We start from the raw sequence: 19,689 nt of genomic DNA, 5'->3' as shown, positions 1-19,689 counted from the left end.
TCCTCCTCAAAATTTGTTTTGCTTCTCCCCAACACCTCTCCCTCGGTAGCACCACGCCTAACACCCTCGCCTACCCTTCCCAGCTTGCGCCTTCTCGCCCTTCGCTCCATCCGCAGCGCGCGTTCGCCCAGCACACTCTCGCCCTCACCCCTCCACTCTCGCCCAACTCCCAGCCGTCGAGTCTCGCCCAAGCACGCCCACACTCGCCTTTACATCTCCTCGCCGCCAGCGCCCGAGCCTCGCCCAGCACACCCTCGCCAAGCAGCTCGCCCAGCAGTAGCTCGCCCTCGCAGAAGCAGCAGTATCCCCCAGCAGCAGTCTCGCCCAAGCTCGCCCAGCAGCAGCAGCTCGCCCTCGCAGCAGCAGCAGTCTCGCCCAGCAGCAGTCTCGCCCAAGCTCGCCCTGCAGCAGCAGTCTCGCCCAAGCTCGCCCTGCAGCAGCAGCTCGCCCTCGCAGCAGCAGTCTCGCCCAGCAGCAGTCTCGCCCTCGCCGCAGCAGCAGTCTCGCCCAAGCTCGCCCTGCAGCAGCTGCTCGCCCGCGACCTCAGGTCGATCCTCGTAAACTCTGCTCCCCCAACAACTTTCGTTATCGACTAACCAAAAAAATATTTTTCCTCTCAAATTCTGCTCCTCTGCTAGGCGATGCCTTAGCAGGAAAATTTAATTCTCCTCCTCCACTCTGCTCCTCTACTAGGCGACGCCATAACAGGAAAATAACAATTCACCACCTCCACTCTCTAACTCCTCTGCTAAGCCGGGTCTTAGCAGGAAAATAAAAACTCAACATCTCCACCATCTAACACCTCTGCTAGGTGACGCCATAGCAGGAAGATAACAATTCACCACCTCCACCCTCTAACTCCTCTGTTAAGCCGGATCTTAGCAGGAAAATAAAAACTCAACATCTCCACCCTCTAACCCCTCTGCTAGGTGACGCCATAGCAGGAAGATAACAATTCACCACCTCCACCCTCTAACTCCTCTGCCAGGAAAATAAAAACTCAACATCTCCACCCTCTAACACCTCTGCTAGGTGACGCCATAGCAGGAAGATAACAATTCACCACCTCCACCCTCTAACTCCTCTGCCAAGCCGGGCCTTAGCAGGAAAATAAAATTCAACGCGCCCACCCTCTAACTCCTCTGCTAGGCGATGCCTTAGCAGGAAGATAAAATCAACGCGCCCACCCTCTAACTCCTCTGCTAGGCGATGCCTTAGCAGGAAAATAAAATTCAACGCGCCCACCCTCTAACTCCTCTGCTAGGCGATGCCTTAGCAGGAAAATAAAATCAACGCGCCCACCCTCTAACTCCTCTGCTAGGCGATGCCTTAGCAGGAAAATAAAATTCAAAGCGCCCACCCTCTAACTCCTCTGCTAGGCGATGCCTTAGCAGGAAAATAGGAATTCAACACCTCCATCCTCTAACTCCTCTGCTAGGCCGGGCCCTAGCAGGAAAAATCAAATTCTCACCTCATCATCTCATAACTCATCTGCTAAGCCAGGCCTTCGCAGGAAAAATCAAACTATCGCCTCATCATCTCATAACTCCTCTGCTAAGCCGGGCCTTAGCAGGAAAATGAAAATTCAACCGCCCCCATCCTCTAACTCCTCTGCTACGTGAGACCTTAGCAGGAAAATGAAAATTCAACCATCCCCACCCTCTAACTCCTCTGCTAGGTGACACCTTAGCAGGAAAATAAAGAGTCCACCTCGTCATCCTCTAACTCCTCTGCTAGGTGACACCTTAGCAGGAAAATAAAGAGTCCACCTCGTCATCCTCTAACTCCTCTGCCAGGCGACGCCTTAGCAGGAAAATAAAATTTTTCTCCTTCACTCTTCTCCTCTACTAGGCGATGCCTTAGTAGGAAAATAACATTTCTCTCCTGCCCTCTGCTCCTCTACCAGGCGACGCCTTAGTAGGAAAATAAAATTTTTCTTCTTCCCTCTCATAATACAACAACATTCATGAACTGAAAAGAGGAACCTGATTTTATTGAATTCCAACGGATAAATAAGACAAATTCATAAACGAAATACATCAAAATTCAAGTCAAGATTAATATTCTCTAAGGTGGCAAGCGTTCCTGAGCCTCTTTAGACCCTTGCCCAGCGCATTCTCCAACTTTCATCTCTGCTCCTCTTATACCTCCCCAGGACAAAGTTACTCATTTCTTCCTTTCCTAATCATGTTAAGCTCCACACTCGCTTTCTTCCCATCTTCTTTCACTATCCCCTCATAACACCGACGCGCGACCATCTGGTCCCCGCATAAGGCTCCAACCTCCTTCCCTATAGGAAACTTCAACTTCTGATGATATGTGGACGCTACAGCTTTGAAACCCTTTAGAGCTGGTCGCCCCAAATTTCCATTGTACTCTGAAAGGGTATCCACCACGGTGAACGCTATCATTTTTGTTACCCGCCGAGGATCAGTCCCCAAGGATAGGGGAAGCACAATCTGACCCAAAGGTGAGATGGCGTGTCCTGAAAACCCATACAACGGGGTGGAGACCGGCTCAAACTCAAATCTTTCCACCTTCATTTGATCCAACGTGCTCTTGAACAAGACGTTCACGGAGCTTCCATTATCAACAAATATCTTTGCCACATCATAATTGGCAATGGTGGCCGTCACCACCAAGGCATCGTTATGAGGAGCCACGATGCCTCGAAGGTCTTCTGGCCCAAAACTGATGACGGTGTCTTGTGGTAAGTCTGCACCCCTATATATCTCAAAGTTCTCCAACATTCTCCCACGTGCTTTCCCAGCTCGCCCAGAGTCTCCATCAGTAGCACCTCCCGAGATCATATGAATCATTCCTCTCGTAGGGTGGTTATCCTTGTTCATTCCTCTCCTCGGTTCTGCGTGCTCTCGAGGGACATCCTGACCTCGACTTTCTCTCCTCGACCCCTCGATCCTCTGATGTACCCATGGAGGACCTTGACCACGTCTAGGGGACAGGCGAGACCTCGGTCGACTCCCGGATGCGGATCCTTCTTGTCTGTCCCGCGAAGGCAATCTAGCCCTGCTCTCAATCCTTTGCGACTTCTCCCACCTCCCCTCGGACTCTCCCACCTCCATCACCTTGTCATGACTTCTATCCAGATGAACATGAGATGAGAACCGTCCTCTACCTCTAGTTCTATCCTCCTCCCTTTCACCTGTACCCCTCTTCCTTCCTCCTCTCTCTACTCCCTCAACTCTTCCTCCTCCGGGTCGCTGCTCCATCCTCTTGTGCTGCTGGGCATCCTCTAGATTTACATATTTTTCCGCCCGAACTAACAAATCATCATAGCTCGACGGAGGTTTCTTGACAAGCGATTTGAAAAATTCTCCTCCTCTAAGTCCCTGGGTAAAGGCACTTATCATGATGTCAGGAGTGGCCGCTGGTATCTCTAATGCTACGTTGTTGAAACGCTGAACAAACTCTCGTAAAGTTTCAGCTTCTTGTTGTTTCACCACAAACAGGCTTAAATAGTTTTTTTGGTATTTCTTGCTGCTAGCAAATCGGTGCAAGAAAGCAGCTGAGAAGTCCTCAAAAGAACGTATAGAGCTGGGCTGCAAAGTGTTAAACCATTGCTGGGCTGACCTCACCAACGTGCCCAGAAAAACCCTGCACCTGACCTCATCTGAATACTGGTGCAACAGAGCCACATTCTCAAATCTCCCCAAGTGTTCTTCGGGGTCTGTATGTCCATCGTATTCTCCAACGTTTGACTGTCGGAAATTTGGAGGAAGCCCCTCTTCCAAAATGGCGAGGGAAAAAGGACTTCCTTTCTTGGGGGCTGCAGCTCTGTTTCCCAATTGCTGCCTCAGCGTCCGTATCTCCCTCCACATCTCTTCCATCTCCGGATTCTCCTCACTTGGGCGGGGTCGCGTCTCCTCCACCCTACTCTGACTTCCCTCCACATTCTCCTCTCGCTCCTGGCGAGCGGCCTGATCTTCTGCAAACATAGACTCTTGATTCCTCTTCATGGCCTCATCCACTGTCCGGGTGATAAATTGACCCAACTGTTCTAGGGTCAAGTTCCCCACATTCTCATTGGGATAGGGTTGCTCGACCCTTGTCTCGTGAAGGGGCTGCTCGGTTCTTGTCTCTTGACGAGGTTGCTTCTGTCTTGTCTCAAGATGCGGCTGTTCCTGTATTGTCTCAGCACGAGATGGTTCAGGTCCCCTCCGAGGACGTGATGATGCTGAGGTAACTCTTCCACTCCCTCTCTTAGCTACCATATCTACGTCTCAACTCAAACTTCCCACAGACGGCGCCAAGTGATACTCACGGGAAATTTAGGGTCCGATCCACGCAAGCGTCACTAATCCAGACATGGGCTTCAAAATTACCCTGGGCCTGAAATCACAAATAAGACCGTTAGGAGGGGGCCAGGAGGGTGTCCTGGCGTAGCCCCTCCGACGCTCAAGTCAGAGACTGAGGATATATGGGGGGAGCAGCTAAAGGCGCTGCTGAAATCAATGTAGCGAAATCGTCCCCTAAATGAACACTCAAACCTGGTATTTATAGGAGAATACCTGGGCCCTAGATGAGCCGGTCTACACCTGGGCCCTAGATGGGCAGGTCTTCCTTTTGGGCTTGAGATGGACCAGGGGTAGTGGGCTCATCCATGGGGTATCAGTAACAATAATATTATTTCAGGGATGAAGATAGTATTCTCATGTCCGCAGAGCTATTTCAGAGATTTTATAAAATCCTCGAACATGAACCAGAAAAACTCAGGAATCCTCGTCCTCCTTTCGAGTTTTTCCTCGCGGAGTCCGAATTTGTAGAGAAAATTGACATCCTTAACTTCAATCCACATTTACTCTATCTACCAAGAAACATGATTAAAGTAATATGTACAAATTATTAACACAATCTAGCAAAATATTTGTAAGAGCAATTTAAATTTGGTCAATTTTGAATTTGTAGTCACCTGATTTGGAAGAAGCAGCCATAGGGAACACGGCTAAGAGAAGAAGAGGGAAAATTAATTTGAGGAAGCCAGCATAGATTTTTATTTTTCTTTCCTTTATTTGAAGAGAGACTTGATTTCTGTTCTTTCTTTTTATTCTCGACAAATTGAATATAATATGAGAAAATTAAATTGATTATTAAAGTCTGGTAATTAATTAAAGGATCAATAAAGTCGCATTATATAACACAAGTACATAAATTAACCACGCTTATTTATTACGAGATACTCTATTTTTTCAATTCTATTGACAACATACACACACATTAGTAGCTCTCTTGTTAGAGAGTCTATGAGACGGGTCAACTCTACCGATGTTCACAATAAAAAATAATATTTTTAGCAAAAAAACTAATAATTTTTCATGAATGATCCAAATAAGAGATCTGTATCACAAAATACAGTAAGTGGACATGCAACCAAACTCATACCATGGATAATTAATATATTAATTGGCCGATTTCTTGAACAATATTTATAGCAGTCCTGTGAATTTGAAGGGACATATTATCCATAGGTTAACTATAATTCGGTCATCTTTTTCGGAGACTCTATCGCACAAAATTTATCCAATATGATTTATTTGATTAGTATAATTTGCATTCTACTGTTTTAGTTATAGGATTTACCCATATAATTTGTTTACTTTTTGGTTTTGTTTTAAACTTTTCTTGGTAGGTATGGCTCGATTTTGGTCAAACTCGACCCATTGTCATATCTAGACATGAAATGAGCCAATTATCATATTTCGGAACATAAATTCGTTTCAATATCAAATAACAATCAACATTGAGTCATCTACCTTGATCTTCATTAACCTAGTAAAAATTTTAACGACCAGCTAGCTAGCTTGGTTTAGATCCATCTCGAATAGGACAAGTTTAAAGCGAGGTCGGGTTGTTATCCCTACAAACATTACCAACAATGCAAACCATCATAAAGTAAATGGAGTATCTTGGTAAATCCTCGAACTAAAACAATAGACTGCAAATCACATTATTGCAATATAATCCACGATTCATCTGACACTAATGTCTCGAGTTTGTGATGAAGTATCAGATACTCGGTTGTAATAAACACATTTTTCAACTAAAAAATAAATTTATCTTCAATATCAAATCCAAAATAAAAATAAATGGTATATTTGATATTAAATAAAAAAAATCAGACCATTGCCTCAAATTTTGTTAGCATAAGATACTCAAATTTAATAATACAATATAATTTAAATTATAAAATGGGTATTCTCCTTAAATGGATTTTTACAGATAATTGATAAATAAGTCTTGATATTCGTTGTGAAATAACCAAATTTAAATGTTTGAAATAAAATATTAAAATTTTGTTTGAAATTCTCATAAAAGAGTTATATATTCAAAAATTAACTAATAAAAAAATCACATATGGAATTATAAAAAAAATATTAATTCTTTTAGGATGAAAACATGTTTTATTTTATGTTTTTATTCATATTCTATATTATTATATAAAAATTCTGTCACCTGTTCTGTTTCCAAAATTTTCCTCGCACCAACAATTTTTTTCAATATTGTAATTACGACTTATTTTCAATTGTATCCTTTCAAATTGCACTATGATCATGTGAGATCATCTCACGGATCATAATCTGTGAGACGGGTCAACCCTACTCATATTCACAAGAAAAAAAATACTTTTAACATAAAAAATAATATTTTTTCATGGATAACCCAAATAAGAGATCTGTCTCACAAATACGACCCGTGAGACCGTCTCACACAAATTTTTGCTTTATAATTTTAAACACATAAAATGTATACATAATTTACTAATATATATTATCAATAATTGATAATAGGCTAAAATCTTATTTCAACTTGTCATTTAGTTCGATTCGATTTGGTTCGGTTTCGTGATCTCCGGTTCACGACCGGCGGCAATAATTAATAAAAATATTTTTAAAAAATCTGAAAAAGTCGAAACGTGTAAAATTCTCAGCCAACCGTAAAAATCTCATCGTCTTTCACTGACCAGTTATACCTCTGCCTCTCTCAAATGGCTCCAGGCTACTGAAAAATCAGCGAGTGCCGGAATAATCGAATTTTCCTGTTATCGGCGGCGCGTGGAATAGCCACCAGATGTACACAATTGTAACTGCACATAGTTCGAAGAGCTGAATGAGATAGAGCTCCGATCCCTTTGAATTTCATCAAGAAAAAGATCATTTTGTTTGTTTGTTTTGTTTTTAAAATATTTGGAAAATGCATTCTTTGAATCTGAAAGTAATATCGGGTTTCGATTCTCTGTCGTTGCGGAGTCGAATCAGTGGCGGCGTTAAAGATCTTACTTTGCGGTTGAACAGAATTGTTGCTTGTCGTAGTACTTCGCAAAGTTCGGGTTCGAGTCAGGGATCCTCTTTTTCTCGGGCGGAAACATATGCTCTGTTGAAGCAGCAATTGGAAGTTGCTGCTAAATCTGAGGTGAATATGTTTTTTTTTTTGGTAAATTTGTATGGTGTGTGGAAGAAAGAATTATGCTATTTTGTTTGGGGTGAAGTGTAGATAGATATGAATTTGGGGGTTGATGGGCTGTTTTGTCAAGTGAGATTATCCCAGTTAGTATATATCTCAGAAGTGGTGATAAGCATAGGTTGCTTATCTGTTTGTACTTGAAAATGGCATGACCTTTCAGGGGAAGAATAGCGGAGGCAGGTGATGGTGGTCATCTCAAAATTAAAAGTTGTAAAATTTTATTGGTAATTTTCACCTGTCTTTCTGCGCAAAGTCCCACTGTTATAAGTTTTCTGGATTTGTCTGTGGGTGGTTTCGTGACATTTTTTTGCCTCAAGGGACATCTGTGTGTATATTATATTTGAGGTTCTGCTGACAGTATGTAATGCATTAATCTCTTGGATGGTTTGGTCGGTCTGTTGATTTACATATGAATATGAATCTCTTAATTTGTTTCACTAGTAACAAAGTCATTTGATAGAGTTGGATGGTCCTGCAGAAAGAGTGTTGTAGCATAATTTCAATGAGAAATTGTTCAAGAGTCTTATGCTGTGCCATTTTATTTGTTAACAAATCAATTTAGGATTACAAAGAAGCTGCTAGACTTCGTGATTCACTGAAACTATTTGAGGAAGATGAGCCAGTTTTACGACTTCAGAGATTGTTGCGGGAGGCCATTGCTGAGGAGAGATTTGATGTATGCACACCTTTTCGTACCTTTTTACTTTTTTCCCTAATGGATTTTTCTTGTAATCATGATGAATCAAACAACATTTTCCACACATTTCACTATGAAAGTTGGTGGGAACATCGTATTTTGCAAATGGGATGAATATATACATGTTCAAGTGATACTTCATTAGTGTAAGTGTGATGGTTATTAGTTTGTTCCTACTCCACTTACTATGTTCAATTGGATGAGAAACATGTAGTATATCTAGAAGTGAGAAGAATATCAATTTTCAAAACTTTTCATGTTAAAATCACCAATTCATGTATATATAGTAACCAGTTTTAGAGACAAAACGGTTTTATCATGCTCGCTTGTAATTGGGTGGATGGGATTTATTATCTTCTGCTATGAGTATCTGAAAACCTGAATCCAACTTACTCCTTTATCAAGGGAAAAAATCATATCTGGTTCTGATAAATCTTTTGGTTAAAGTAAGATCTATGTCCTTTATAGGAGATGGCAGGAAGCCTCTTGGCCTTGAACTGAAATGCGTTCGGCGGCCAAAACTTTTGATAGTAAAACATTGCACTGTATAAATAATTTTTATTGCTGTATGAAATCGAAATCCTCGATGGTATCTGAAGCTTTCTGAGAGCATTTGATTATGCATACATTAAATGAGTAGTCCAAATTTTATTAGTTTGCATTTGCTCATTGATCAAAATTTATAATGCTTATTTAATCAACCTGCTGTTTGTGTCCTTCGTTTTTTTTATGTATTGCACATATTATCAGGACGCAGCTAGGTACCATGATGAGCTCAAGGAAATTGCTCCTCATTGTCTCTTGAAGTGCACTAGTGATGCAACAACCTTGGTATGCCAAACATCCGATATATGTGTGGTCTGTTTTTATTTTAGTCGTGATTCTCCCAGATAATCTACTTGGCGTGATGGTTTTGTCTTTCTTCTGGCCCAACTACTTATTTTAGGTTGAACCTTTACAGTTAATATTTTTATCAAAGTATAGTTCACAACTTTTTTTAACAGATCTTAGATACTCTTCATGTCAATCTTTGCTCCTTGATTGTTAGCACCTTGAAACAAAATTTGCATGGGCCTGTTTTAAAACTTTAATTAACAATGCAGGTAATTACAAATGTAGTTAACTTTTTTAATCAGTAATGAGCCGGCTATTCATTTATTTGGCTGTTTGCATCGATCAAAGGCCAACTATAATTATTTTTTCCAGGGCATTAGGGTTCAAGTTAGAAGTGTGTACATTGAAGGCCGAAGTCAACCTTCGAGAGGTCTTTATTTTTTTGCATATAGGATCAGAATCACAAACAACTCAAACCGCCCTGTACAACTTCTTAGAAGGCACTGGATCATCACCGACGCCAATGAGAAAACCGAGAATGTTCAGTAAGTTATTGGTGTGGCTAATACTTAATCATGGATGTACAATAATCTCTTAACAATAGTTTCACAATTTATACTACTGGCTTTAGTTTATGACTAATTTATATTCTCTGTTTACTGATTCCTTCTTTCCTAACTAGTGGTATAGGAGTTATTGGTGAACAACCGGTTATTCTTCCGAATACTGGTTTTGAGTATTCATCTGCATGTCCATTGGGCACACCTACTGGCAGAATGGTGAGATTGATTTATATTTTATCGCACCCTCCGAAAAGCAACTAATGAGTACATAATCTGTTATTCATTCCCCACTGCTACAAGTTTCTGATTCTGATTCAGATACTGTTAAATCTTTAGAAACAACTACACAACTCTTTGGCATATTTTTCTCTTAAGTTCCTCTAAATGTTACTGAAACAGCTCTTTATTCGTTTAAAATCTTGTAGGAGGGTGATTTTGAGATGAAGCATATTGATAAAGTAGGGTCGCGTTCTTTCAACGTGGCTATAGCCCCCTTTTCTTTATCAACATTTGGAGATGATGCCGAAGCCATTTGAGAGACGTTGATACAGTAGATTTTGTCGCCGCAATTGTACGTACCAGTGTGTTACTAAATTCTTATGCCGAAGAGCAATATCATAGTTCTGCATAAAGGTTCATGTGTATATGTTGGCTGTGCCAAGTATCCAGGAAGGATCAAGAATGTAGTTGGGACCTATATATGGTCTACCTGGAAGACATTTTTGTTTTGTTTTGAATGACTATGAAATTTGTAGTTGTTATTTTTCGATGCACACTGAGTAAACTGTTTGTGTTTAAGAGATAATAGATGTAAGTTTGGGAGCTAAACTTTGCTCCAAGCAAAGTGAAGTATTTTTACTATCAAGCTTGAGTAAATACAATAGATTTTGTCCATATAAATGTAAAATTTAAATCCTAAAATTATGCAACAAATATTTTCGAACTTAATATACAAGCTGGTCACTTGAGAGTAAATACAATAGATTTTGTCCATATAAATACAAAATTTAAATCTTAAAATTATGTAACAAATATTTTCGATTGGACTGCAACGGGAAAATTATACGTGGTTCATAGTATATAATTGGATCAATTTTTAGGACAACATCAAATAAATTTATGTGACGGGGTTACGAATAATATATTCTATAATATGGCGTTATTATACCTTAAATGGCCAGATTTTTTTATTTATTGATCATTAATTGTTCATTTATTGGATTCTATTTAATATATTTGTGTATAAAAAAGAAATAAAGCATCTCAGTTATTAAGAATAATGGGTTTCCTCAAATTAATATTCCCTCTTCTTCTGATCTTAGCATTACTCCGTATTGCCTCAGCTTTTGACATAAAACCAATTACCAAGGCTGATCCAAATGTAGGTGAGTCAAAATTCAAGAGTTAGCAAATATTTGTTCCAATTTATTTGTGTTCAATTTATTGTTTCTTTTGTAAATCATATTTTTACCCAATATAATGATAAAATAGATGATTAATTATATGGTTATCGTAGCCATATAATTTCAATCAAGAGTATGTTTTTGTTAAATGATTTCGTTGATCTATATTCGTGAGATCGACTCAATCGTATCTGCAATGAAAAATAATACTTTTTAAATCAAAAAGTTAAATCTTCTTCATGAATTAGGTCTGGTTGAATTGAAAATTTGTCTTACGAAATTGACCCGTGATTAAACAGTTGGAAATCTCAATTTTTCGAGTTTGGAACGGGTATGAGGATACATCTCCGAACTCGTTTAGAAAGTGATATTGATATAAATATTAATATCATCATTAATAATAATATATACTTATAACTTCTGTCTCGTTAATATATTTGAAATAAGGATGTGGGCGGAAATGGATAACTGCGGATTAGGATTTGGGGAATCTTGAACCCGAAAGATCGAGGATCGAGGTGATTATAGAATTCGAGGACGGAGATGACAAATCCACCCCTGTCCTACCCCATTGTTATCTCTATCTGTGAGATCGTGAGACGGTTTCATAAGAATTTTGTGTACAAAATAAAGGATCATAATCCAATTTTATTAGGTTTTGTATAAATATTTTTAAATATCTACCGTCCCATTTCTATTAATTTTTTTTAAGAAATGTATATTTTTATGGTGTGAATATAAATAATTAAAATGCGCTACAATATATCGTTTTCCATCATTTCTTTTTTTAGAAAATAATAAATATTGATCGGAATTTGAAATTATAAGCTCTTCTGTGGAGGTAGAGTCGAACTCATATGCATTTCGTTTTTATTGTGCCTAATATTACATTATGTGTATGCTTAAAATATAGTAATAAATCATTTCAAAAAATAATATCTAGGCATACAACTATATATATTTTTACATTCAACTTCTAATTTTTTTTATTAAATATATTTAGTTTTTCGCTGAGACGACACCCCGAACAGTAATATCCAATAATATATCAGCAATTTTTTGATGTCACATTAACTGTACTTAATACCACGTTAATACTTTGCATGAACAGATATTGTTGATTCTCCTACGATACTAACTCAAAGGTGTTTTTTTTTTTTGTTTTTTGTTTCCATTTGACTTAGGAATTGATACGGGGAAAAGTTGCAATTGGTTCTTCACTGAACTCAAATGTAGAGCGCATTGCTTTATGACTAGCTTTAGTTCCATTCCCAAATTAGGACGATGCACGGAAAAACCCAAGTTCCTCCAATTCTTCTACGGCAAATGCCTCTGTTACTCGATAAAGTCGTAAAGATATGAATGTGTTCATAGCACGACGAATAAATGGTTATGTTATCCATATATATACAATAATCTTTGTTATGTCAACTAATTTGAGTTAGTATGGTGTGAAAGGGTAAATTTTTGTATAGCTTCAACAGATTGTGAGCGATTTGAAGCTTGTTTACTTGTAAGAAGAAGATTATCGTACTAATAGGGATGACAATGGGATGAAGAGGGTTTGCCATCCCTGTCCCCATTCCCAAATTCCATCCCCACTCTCATACCCGTCCCGATCCGCGTTTTTTCGCGTTCGAAGAATCTCCAAACCCGAAACTTCGGGACTTCGGGGATCAACTTCACATCTCCGCCCTATCCTCATTTCAAAATTATTAATATGACAAAACGACGACGGATTCAGAGATTTTTTCAAACAAAAACTTATTATTATCTATTATTATTAGTGATAATATTAATATCAATAATAATAATATTATTATTATATTATTAATAATAATACTATTATTTTATTATTGATATTATTTTCGAGACGGATTAGGGAACGAGGATAATAATTTCATACCCGACTGAACTACATCGAGGATTTTAAAAAAATCCCCGAATCCGAACCTGAAAAAATTAGGAGATCCCCATCCCGTGAGCCCCAAACCCGTGTGTTAAATTGTCATCCCTACGTAACAGCACACTCAATATCTGTTACTAGTAAGATCGAATACGATTGTTGAATTAATCATAAAGCTCGATTCGAAATAAAGAAATAATTAATTAATCATAATATTGTCTTTACGCTAAGATCTCATCAAAACGCTTCATACATCCAGATGTATGGACACAGCTGCCAAAAATAGGACCACATTTGTCACACTTCCTTAGTTCATTTCAGCAAAGGAGAAAATCATCACCTAATCTTAATGCTGAGGTCTTTCTGCTAATGAATTTGGTCCCTTTTCTTCAGTCTTTTATCAAACTAAAGTACATCAATTCTGGGAATTGGTTTATTTAAGTTCTTGAACATAGAAATTATTATTGTTTTGAACTTTCACCTTTTCTTTTTTCTTTTTCCCTCCAATGTTTCGCTCCCCTTTTCATGCAAAATATACATCAGTTCAGCAGACAAGCAAATACATGTACAATTCTTTTATACAAAAAATTTCTTCACAATTAAAAATCATTCATGGAAAGGACTGATTACCCATAATGACAAAAACAAACATGAATAACCATCCATCTAAAGCTATAATAAACATGATAAATAATCAGAAACCATGTTGCTAAGAAATAAGAACACACTTGAGTAGAAGATTCAAGAAAAGGGAAACAAAAATTTACTTACCTTGACAAAGTTCCAGCACAATAACAATGGCAATTGCAACTATTTGATCAAGAACCAACATAAAGATCTGTAGGTAAAGATGTTCAGAGGGAGCTATTTGTCAACGAGCCCATCAAGATTACGTTTTCAGCATCTTTAGGCTCATTTTTTCCAAGATTCTGAGATATTTTTGGAGTCCATTTGGAAAACAAGCCTGATATAAAGCCATTACCAGATTCAGTTGTTCCTCCTAGTAAATTTAAGTTGCTTTTCACAACATGGATTCCCTCTCCAGCACTTAGCTTCAGAGCCTCCTGCTTAAAATGAGCACCACATGGACAACTTACTATTGTTTTGAAGCAATTCTTGTGGAAAACTGATTCACAAGATCTACACTTTTCGATTTCTTCTTCCTGTTAAATTCAGTTGAATCAATCAGAAAAGGTATTTCTGAATACGATAAGATCATTATCCAAGAAACTTATAACGATCTAGGCTTTTGCAAAAATTATTAGTCATTTGGACTTGGCTACAAATAGGTATTATATTAAAATACACAAAAATTGAATAAATACTTGCCTGGAAAGGGAAAATTAGAGACATAGGATTGTTACAGGCTTGCCGAGCATTGCAGGGAACACCCACATCATAGCACACAAGGCACTGCTCCACGACATGTTCGTGAACTTTTCTAGACACCGTTTCTACCATGACTGGTAAAGCTGAAATAAGAAACCATTGAACTGTAATCAAATGCAGGAATTTCTTAGATATGAAAAGACAAACAAAATAATATAAAATTACTTTACAGAAACAAATACAAAAAATGTGCTTCGGGGGTTGTGACAGACAATCATCCAAATTTTAAGGATACCCTATACAGAGAAAGGGATAGAGGTTCCATGTGTTTTTATCGAACATCATTAGAGATAAAATTATAAGACTCTCAAATAGGATAGAGGTTCCAATTCTTTAGAGTTAGCCACACACATTTGTAAAAGGTCAAAATAATGTAGAAAGATCGTAAGCATATGCAGTCAAGATGTCAAGTAATTTTTTTTGCAGTAATTAAGAAACAAAAAGGTGAAGAATGCCTTCCTATATTATTAAATACAGATGCAATAGCTTACCTGAAAAACTCCCCTTGGAGAGATCAATTAGGTCTCTTAGAGCGAAAAAATCATTGCTGTCAAGAATATATCTCCGAGCTCCAAGGCCTTTGTCTATAGATCGGCGAAATGGGCAACGAACATGGGGCAGCATCGCTGCTATCCTGGTTCTTATATTTGCAACATGCTGTAATGCTGGAACTTTTGAAAATAACAATGGATTAACTGCACTGACACAAAGCATTGGCTGCAAGAAAAGACAAAATCAGAATAACAATCTAACGAAATACTTTAAATGTATACTGCGAATTATGCTTATAAAAATTCCTAACTTCCAAAGGCTTAGACCAGAACATAGCTTTGCAGGTAGACAAAGGTAAGTAGATCTTGAGAACAATTTTAATGTCACAAATCTTGTACGTACATATGGACCAGTTGTCCAGTAAGAAAGTACGGTGAGGAGGATTGAGGGGAAGAGGGATTGCTAGATAAGGGCTAAGCAAGGACTCTACCTACCCGAGAAAATTCAAAACATAAGATGTTTTCGTACTTTTATATGTTTTGATAAGGTTCTTCATGAAAAAAGAATCCAACATCCAAAAAACTCTCGTTCTATACAAGTTCTTGATTACCTGGTCATAAATTGAATCCAAATAAGACTTAGCCATCTGAGATACCGGGTACCTAGTAAAATCCCAATAATGCAGAACTCTAGCTGGCAAGATAGCAGTATCATTGTTATGACAGGAAGAGCAAAATAATTGGCTGCTGTATTCACAAAGACGAGGCTTTCCCCACCCCAGCACTTGAAAATATTCCTGCACCCTTGTTCTTCCATCATCAAAATTTCTGTGGCAACCTGAACATCTATAATGCTGTGCATCTAACATTTGTTTCATTGATTTAAAAGGAGAGATTTGAACATTAAGTGAAATGGTCTTTCCCAAGGTGGTAAGATTCTCCATGTATGTGACTCTGTCAGGAAATGGTGTCCGAGGTATATTTGTATTATTTGCAGGAGAATCGGGAACCACTTCTGACTTAGAGAGGAAACAAAGTAGAGTATTGAGAGAGCTAGAAGTAAATTTGGACGCTACAACAGATTGTAAACACTCTTGGATAAGAACACTTCTGTCTGCAATAACATCAGGAGAAGCATTACCAAAAAGCTTTCTGGATTCCCTATCAACATGAGACCAAGGTGAAGGAAGAGTCCAGCCCTGAACTGCAAATTGCTTCTTCAATCGCTGATAAAGAGTACTAAAGTCACGGTATCGGCGTTCAACCTCCCAACATTCTTCCCCACTCGACACTCTAATTTTATAGACAGTGTATTTTTTCACTCCAACTAGTCGCTCGCTCATTGAAACATCCCCTTCAATTTGTCTTGCACCCACTACCTCAACATTATCAATTCTAAGAGGCTGCTGGATCCAATTATTAGCATAATCCGTGCCAGATGTAGAAGCACTAGAGCCACCATCTCTAGATGGCTGAGAAAAATGGGCTTCATACATCCTAGAACCTTGGGAGTATCTAGCTACCGGAGTATCACCTGAGGCAAGCAGTATATCCTCCATGTCATTAACAATCTCATCATAGAAATCTTTCAACTCGAAATCTCTCATCTGCTAGACATCAAAGGGCGGACTGTTAAAATACATAACAAAGAACACCAGGAAAATATATCATAAAAAATACTAAAAGGGCATGCATTTTTAAAGCAACAACAGGAGAATTCCTCCATGCGGTTCCAGTGCCATTCAATACAAACTTGTTTAAAGATGGAGAAACGAATGTCGTCTGCTTGTAATATATGACACCTGATAATAATATTTGAATAAAAATAAAACAAAGATCACTAGTAAGATGAGTTCGTAAGATCAAATAATATCTAAAAGGATTGTAAACAACAAGCAATAACCATTGTAGATTATTCATTATATCGCGAGCCATAAAAAAGACAGGTTTTGACTTACCTGGGAAAATGAGTAAATTATATGATTTGATTTTGACTAATTGGTACTCATCTGTTTTCATGGATGAAACATGAAATGCAACAACTGAGTATCCATACTCAACTACTCATGTCGATGATCCAGATAGATAAGCAGCCTCATGAAAGTTTATGCATCACAAGAAGTAAATCAAACTTCCTAATCGTGCAAGAATCTATTGGCAGAAGGCGGGACATGCATACTTCAAGTAATAAACTCCTCCTAAAGAAAAGAAACGCAAACAAAAAAAAAAGCTTATGTACTGAATTTTGGTCAACTAGCACTCAATACAATTGCAGATGCACAAAGCAACAGGGATTGCAAATACAAATTACAATATAGCATTATGACTTGATAGAAAGAATAATTTGTGAATAGAAACTATCTTTTACATTTTTATTTAAAAACTACGTGTATGTTCTAATATTATATCTTTCATTACTTTCATGCTCTCAACTTCCTATTGTCCTTTGAGACGTAATTAATGAACTCTACATTTGTTGACAATATTAAGTCACTACTTACAAGTAACTGTCTTCATCAACTTCAATAATTTCTTTGATCCTTTGCTATCTCCATGATAACAATATTTCCATAACTAGATCCAGTTTATGTAATGCTTCCCCAAAATAGAAACGTGTGCTATGCATAATCACATGATTGGTATTAAACTTCTGCAACATAATACTAGGATAATTTTCAAACAATGCAACTGATACCAGCAATCTCTACCAAAATATAAGAGAAAATGGAGACAAAAAAATAATATTTTCTAACTACAAAATTAGAGTGGAAAACAATTTACTTTAACTGGCTCAAAATGATCTTCAACTTTGCCGAATGAAAAGGAAGATTTCTTCTCAGCAATATCACTCATATTCATGTCAGTAAATGATGATGTAGCAAATGAATTTCCATCTTCAAATAATCTGAACCCTCTATCCTTATCTTTCACCGTAAGAAGATTGAACTCAGACTCGGAGGGGGGATTCGACTCAATGTTTGTTTTCGCGACCTTCCCATCTACTGAAACATCTGAACTAATAACTGCGTTTTTATATTGATGTTTCATTTCGGATTTAGCTAGGTGAATTTTCAACTCCTCCTTTGCCAGGCCTTTTTTAGCTAATGCATCCTTATTTGGTTCAAATGCATCACAATTAGAATTTCTTTCGAGATACTCCGTCAATTCATCCATATCACTGACTTGATTTCTTGACATAAGGACTTCTTTTACATCTGCCACCCGGCCATCAAGAATCCCATGGTTTATTGAGTTTGTGGATAAAGAACTTACCCTGATCTCTGCGGGTTTACATGCAGGTTGAACTTTATCACAAGCTACAGAGGTACTTCTAGCCTCAGCTTGTGGCAGTGGAAATTCAACAGAATCAGTAGCAAACAAATTCAAAGAGCCAATAGCACCTTGAGTACATACCCGAAATTCATTCCAAGCAACAGAAGGGACAAAATGTCCCCCATTTTCTTGAATAAAATCATCCCAATCATTAGATCCAAACGCCACTTTTGAATTCATAACCAATTGGTTTTCATTCTTCCCACTTTCATCAACATGAAACAGCAAGTTATTCCCATAGTAGGAATGAATCTCCCCACCATCATCACTACCACATCCAAACATTGAATCTTCCCCATCTGAATGATCGTGGCTTGATAAAGCTTCACCTTCATCTGACAATTTCCTGCCCTTACCTCCAACAATTTCCAAACCTCCTCCCTCGTCATTCCCCTCCATTGTACCCCTGTAACAACCTTTAACTCCTTCAACATCCCGAGCCTCGCCTGGAACTTCTGTACCCTCCTCGCAATTTCGCACGCCTATATTCATATTTACACCTTCATTGCCCCAGTTGTCATCCACATCAGAATTTCCCAAAACATCAATACCACGCATAACAAAACCTTCAATCCTCCCATTTGACATCCCATTACCCTTCCAATCCGAAGATGACTGAGTTCCCTTATCTGAGCATGTACAACCCCTAAAGGTCGATAATATCTTATTATCCCCAAAGTTCTTGAGACTAGCACTTTCCCTTTCAAGTTTGAAGCTTTTCAAAGACCCAAAATCAGATCCCTGGTACGAGCTACTACGAAAACTAGGAGTGCCCATTGCCGAGCTAGCACTACAGTATTTCTCGAACTCCGATTCCCCGCAAGAAGAATAGTTTGACAACTCATCTCCACCTTCCGATTCTTGATCGAACTGCGTATCAAACGGAGAGGTGATCGCAGAGGATACTTTCTCCTCAACGCCATCTCCGTTTATCATGTCATCAAACTTTAAATCCAGCAACAACCGGAACCAAAAAAAATGATTTTACCCAAAAAGGATTAAATCAAAACAAAATCCAGCAAATTTAAACTGAATCGAATCGATGATTGAAGATTGGGTTCCCGGAAATCAACGAAATCAATGGAGATGATTGTACTGCGTAATATACAGTAGTAAATTACGATGTTTCCGATTTCAGGAGAAAAACTGATAGAAAATGGGAATGGCGGAGTGTAAGATCAGAACTTCAAATGAACCACGTAACTGGTAATTATATTATATACATATAATTCAATAATTCTTGGTTTGGAGTAGTACTCAAACAAAAAAATTAAAAATAATCGAGTTTTGAATCGAGTTCGAACTCGAATATAATTAAATCAATCCGAATTCAAATATCAAACTAAAAATTCAAAATAATCGAGTTTTGAATCGAATTCGAACTCGAACATAGTCAAATCAAATCGAATTCAAATCTTACAATTATATTAATATTTAACTCAATTCAATTTATTTACATCGTATTTTTTAGGGGAAGTTGTGAAAAATCCTCAATCAAAACATTTCTTTGGGTTCACTCTTTACCCACATAATTGTGGTATTATGTCATACAAAATGTGGTACACTTCATGTGAAAATGTGATACTAAAAAAGC

The 19,689-nt window shown here is 38.1% G+C and overlaps 3 protein-coding genes across 5 annotated transcripts; 1 reads left to right on the top strand and 2 right to left on the bottom strand.

The window, feature by feature from the left end:
* Positions 1-2,162: 2,162 nt before the first annotated feature.
* Positions 2,163-4,232, bottom strand: LOC140819248 (uncharacterized). Its single transcript, XM_073179259.1, has one exon. It carries the CDS (start codon positions 4,230-4,232, stop codon positions 2,163-2,165), a length of 2,070 nt encoding a protein of 689 aa, XP_073035360.1.
* A 2,738-nt stretch (positions 4,233-6,970) lies between these two features.
* On the top strand, positions 6,971-10,454 carry LOC140819666 (uncharacterized). Its single transcript, XM_073179840.1, has 6 exons — positions 6,971-7,428; positions 8,042-8,155; positions 8,927-9,007; positions 9,383-9,555; positions 9,693-9,789; positions 9,999-10,454. The coding sequence occupies exons 1-6, from the start codon at positions 7,210-7,212 to the stop codon at positions 10,107-10,109; spliced, it is 795 nt and encodes a 264-aa protein (XP_073035941.1). The 5' UTR covers positions 6,971-7,209; the 3' UTR covers positions 10,110-10,454.
* Positions 10,455-12,172: 1,718 nt separating this feature from the next.
* LOC140819037 (uncharacterized) lies at positions 12,173-19,292 on the bottom strand. 3 transcript variants are annotated; one of them, XR_012115190.1, is made up of 6 exons: positions 17,544-19,292; positions 15,374-16,372; positions 14,763-14,988; positions 14,208-14,354; positions 13,654-14,041; positions 12,173-12,306 (listed from the first exon to the last, which is right to left on the bottom strand). XR_012115190.1 is itself a non-coding variant. In XM_073179045.1 (5 exons), the coding sequence occupies exons 1-5, from the start codon at positions 19,029-19,031 to the stop codon at positions 13,737-13,739; spliced, it is 3,165 nt and encodes a 1,054-aa protein (XP_073035146.1). In that variant the 5' UTR covers positions 19,032-19,292; the 3' UTR covers positions 13,443-13,736. The 3 variants fall into 3 exon arrangements, 2 of the variants coding, with proteins under 2 accessions (XP_073035146.1, XP_073035147.1); XM_073179045.1 differs by lacking the exon at positions 12,173-12,306 and having other exon boundaries at positions 13,443-14,041; XM_073179046.1 differs by lacking the exon at positions 12,173-12,306 and having other exon boundaries at positions 13,443-14,041; positions 15,374-16,369.
* Positions 19,293-19,689: the final 397 nt, after the last annotated feature.

The sequence above is a fragment of the Primulina eburnea genome, chromosome 18 (genome assembly GCF_022965805.1).
Source record: "Primulina eburnea isolate SZY01 chromosome 18, ASM2296580v1, whole genome shotgun sequence".
Lineage (NCBI taxonomy): Eukaryota > Viridiplantae > Streptophyta > Magnoliopsida > Lamiales > Gesneriaceae > Primulina > Primulina eburnea.
This window is presented reverse-complemented; position numbering and strand designations above follow the sequence as displayed.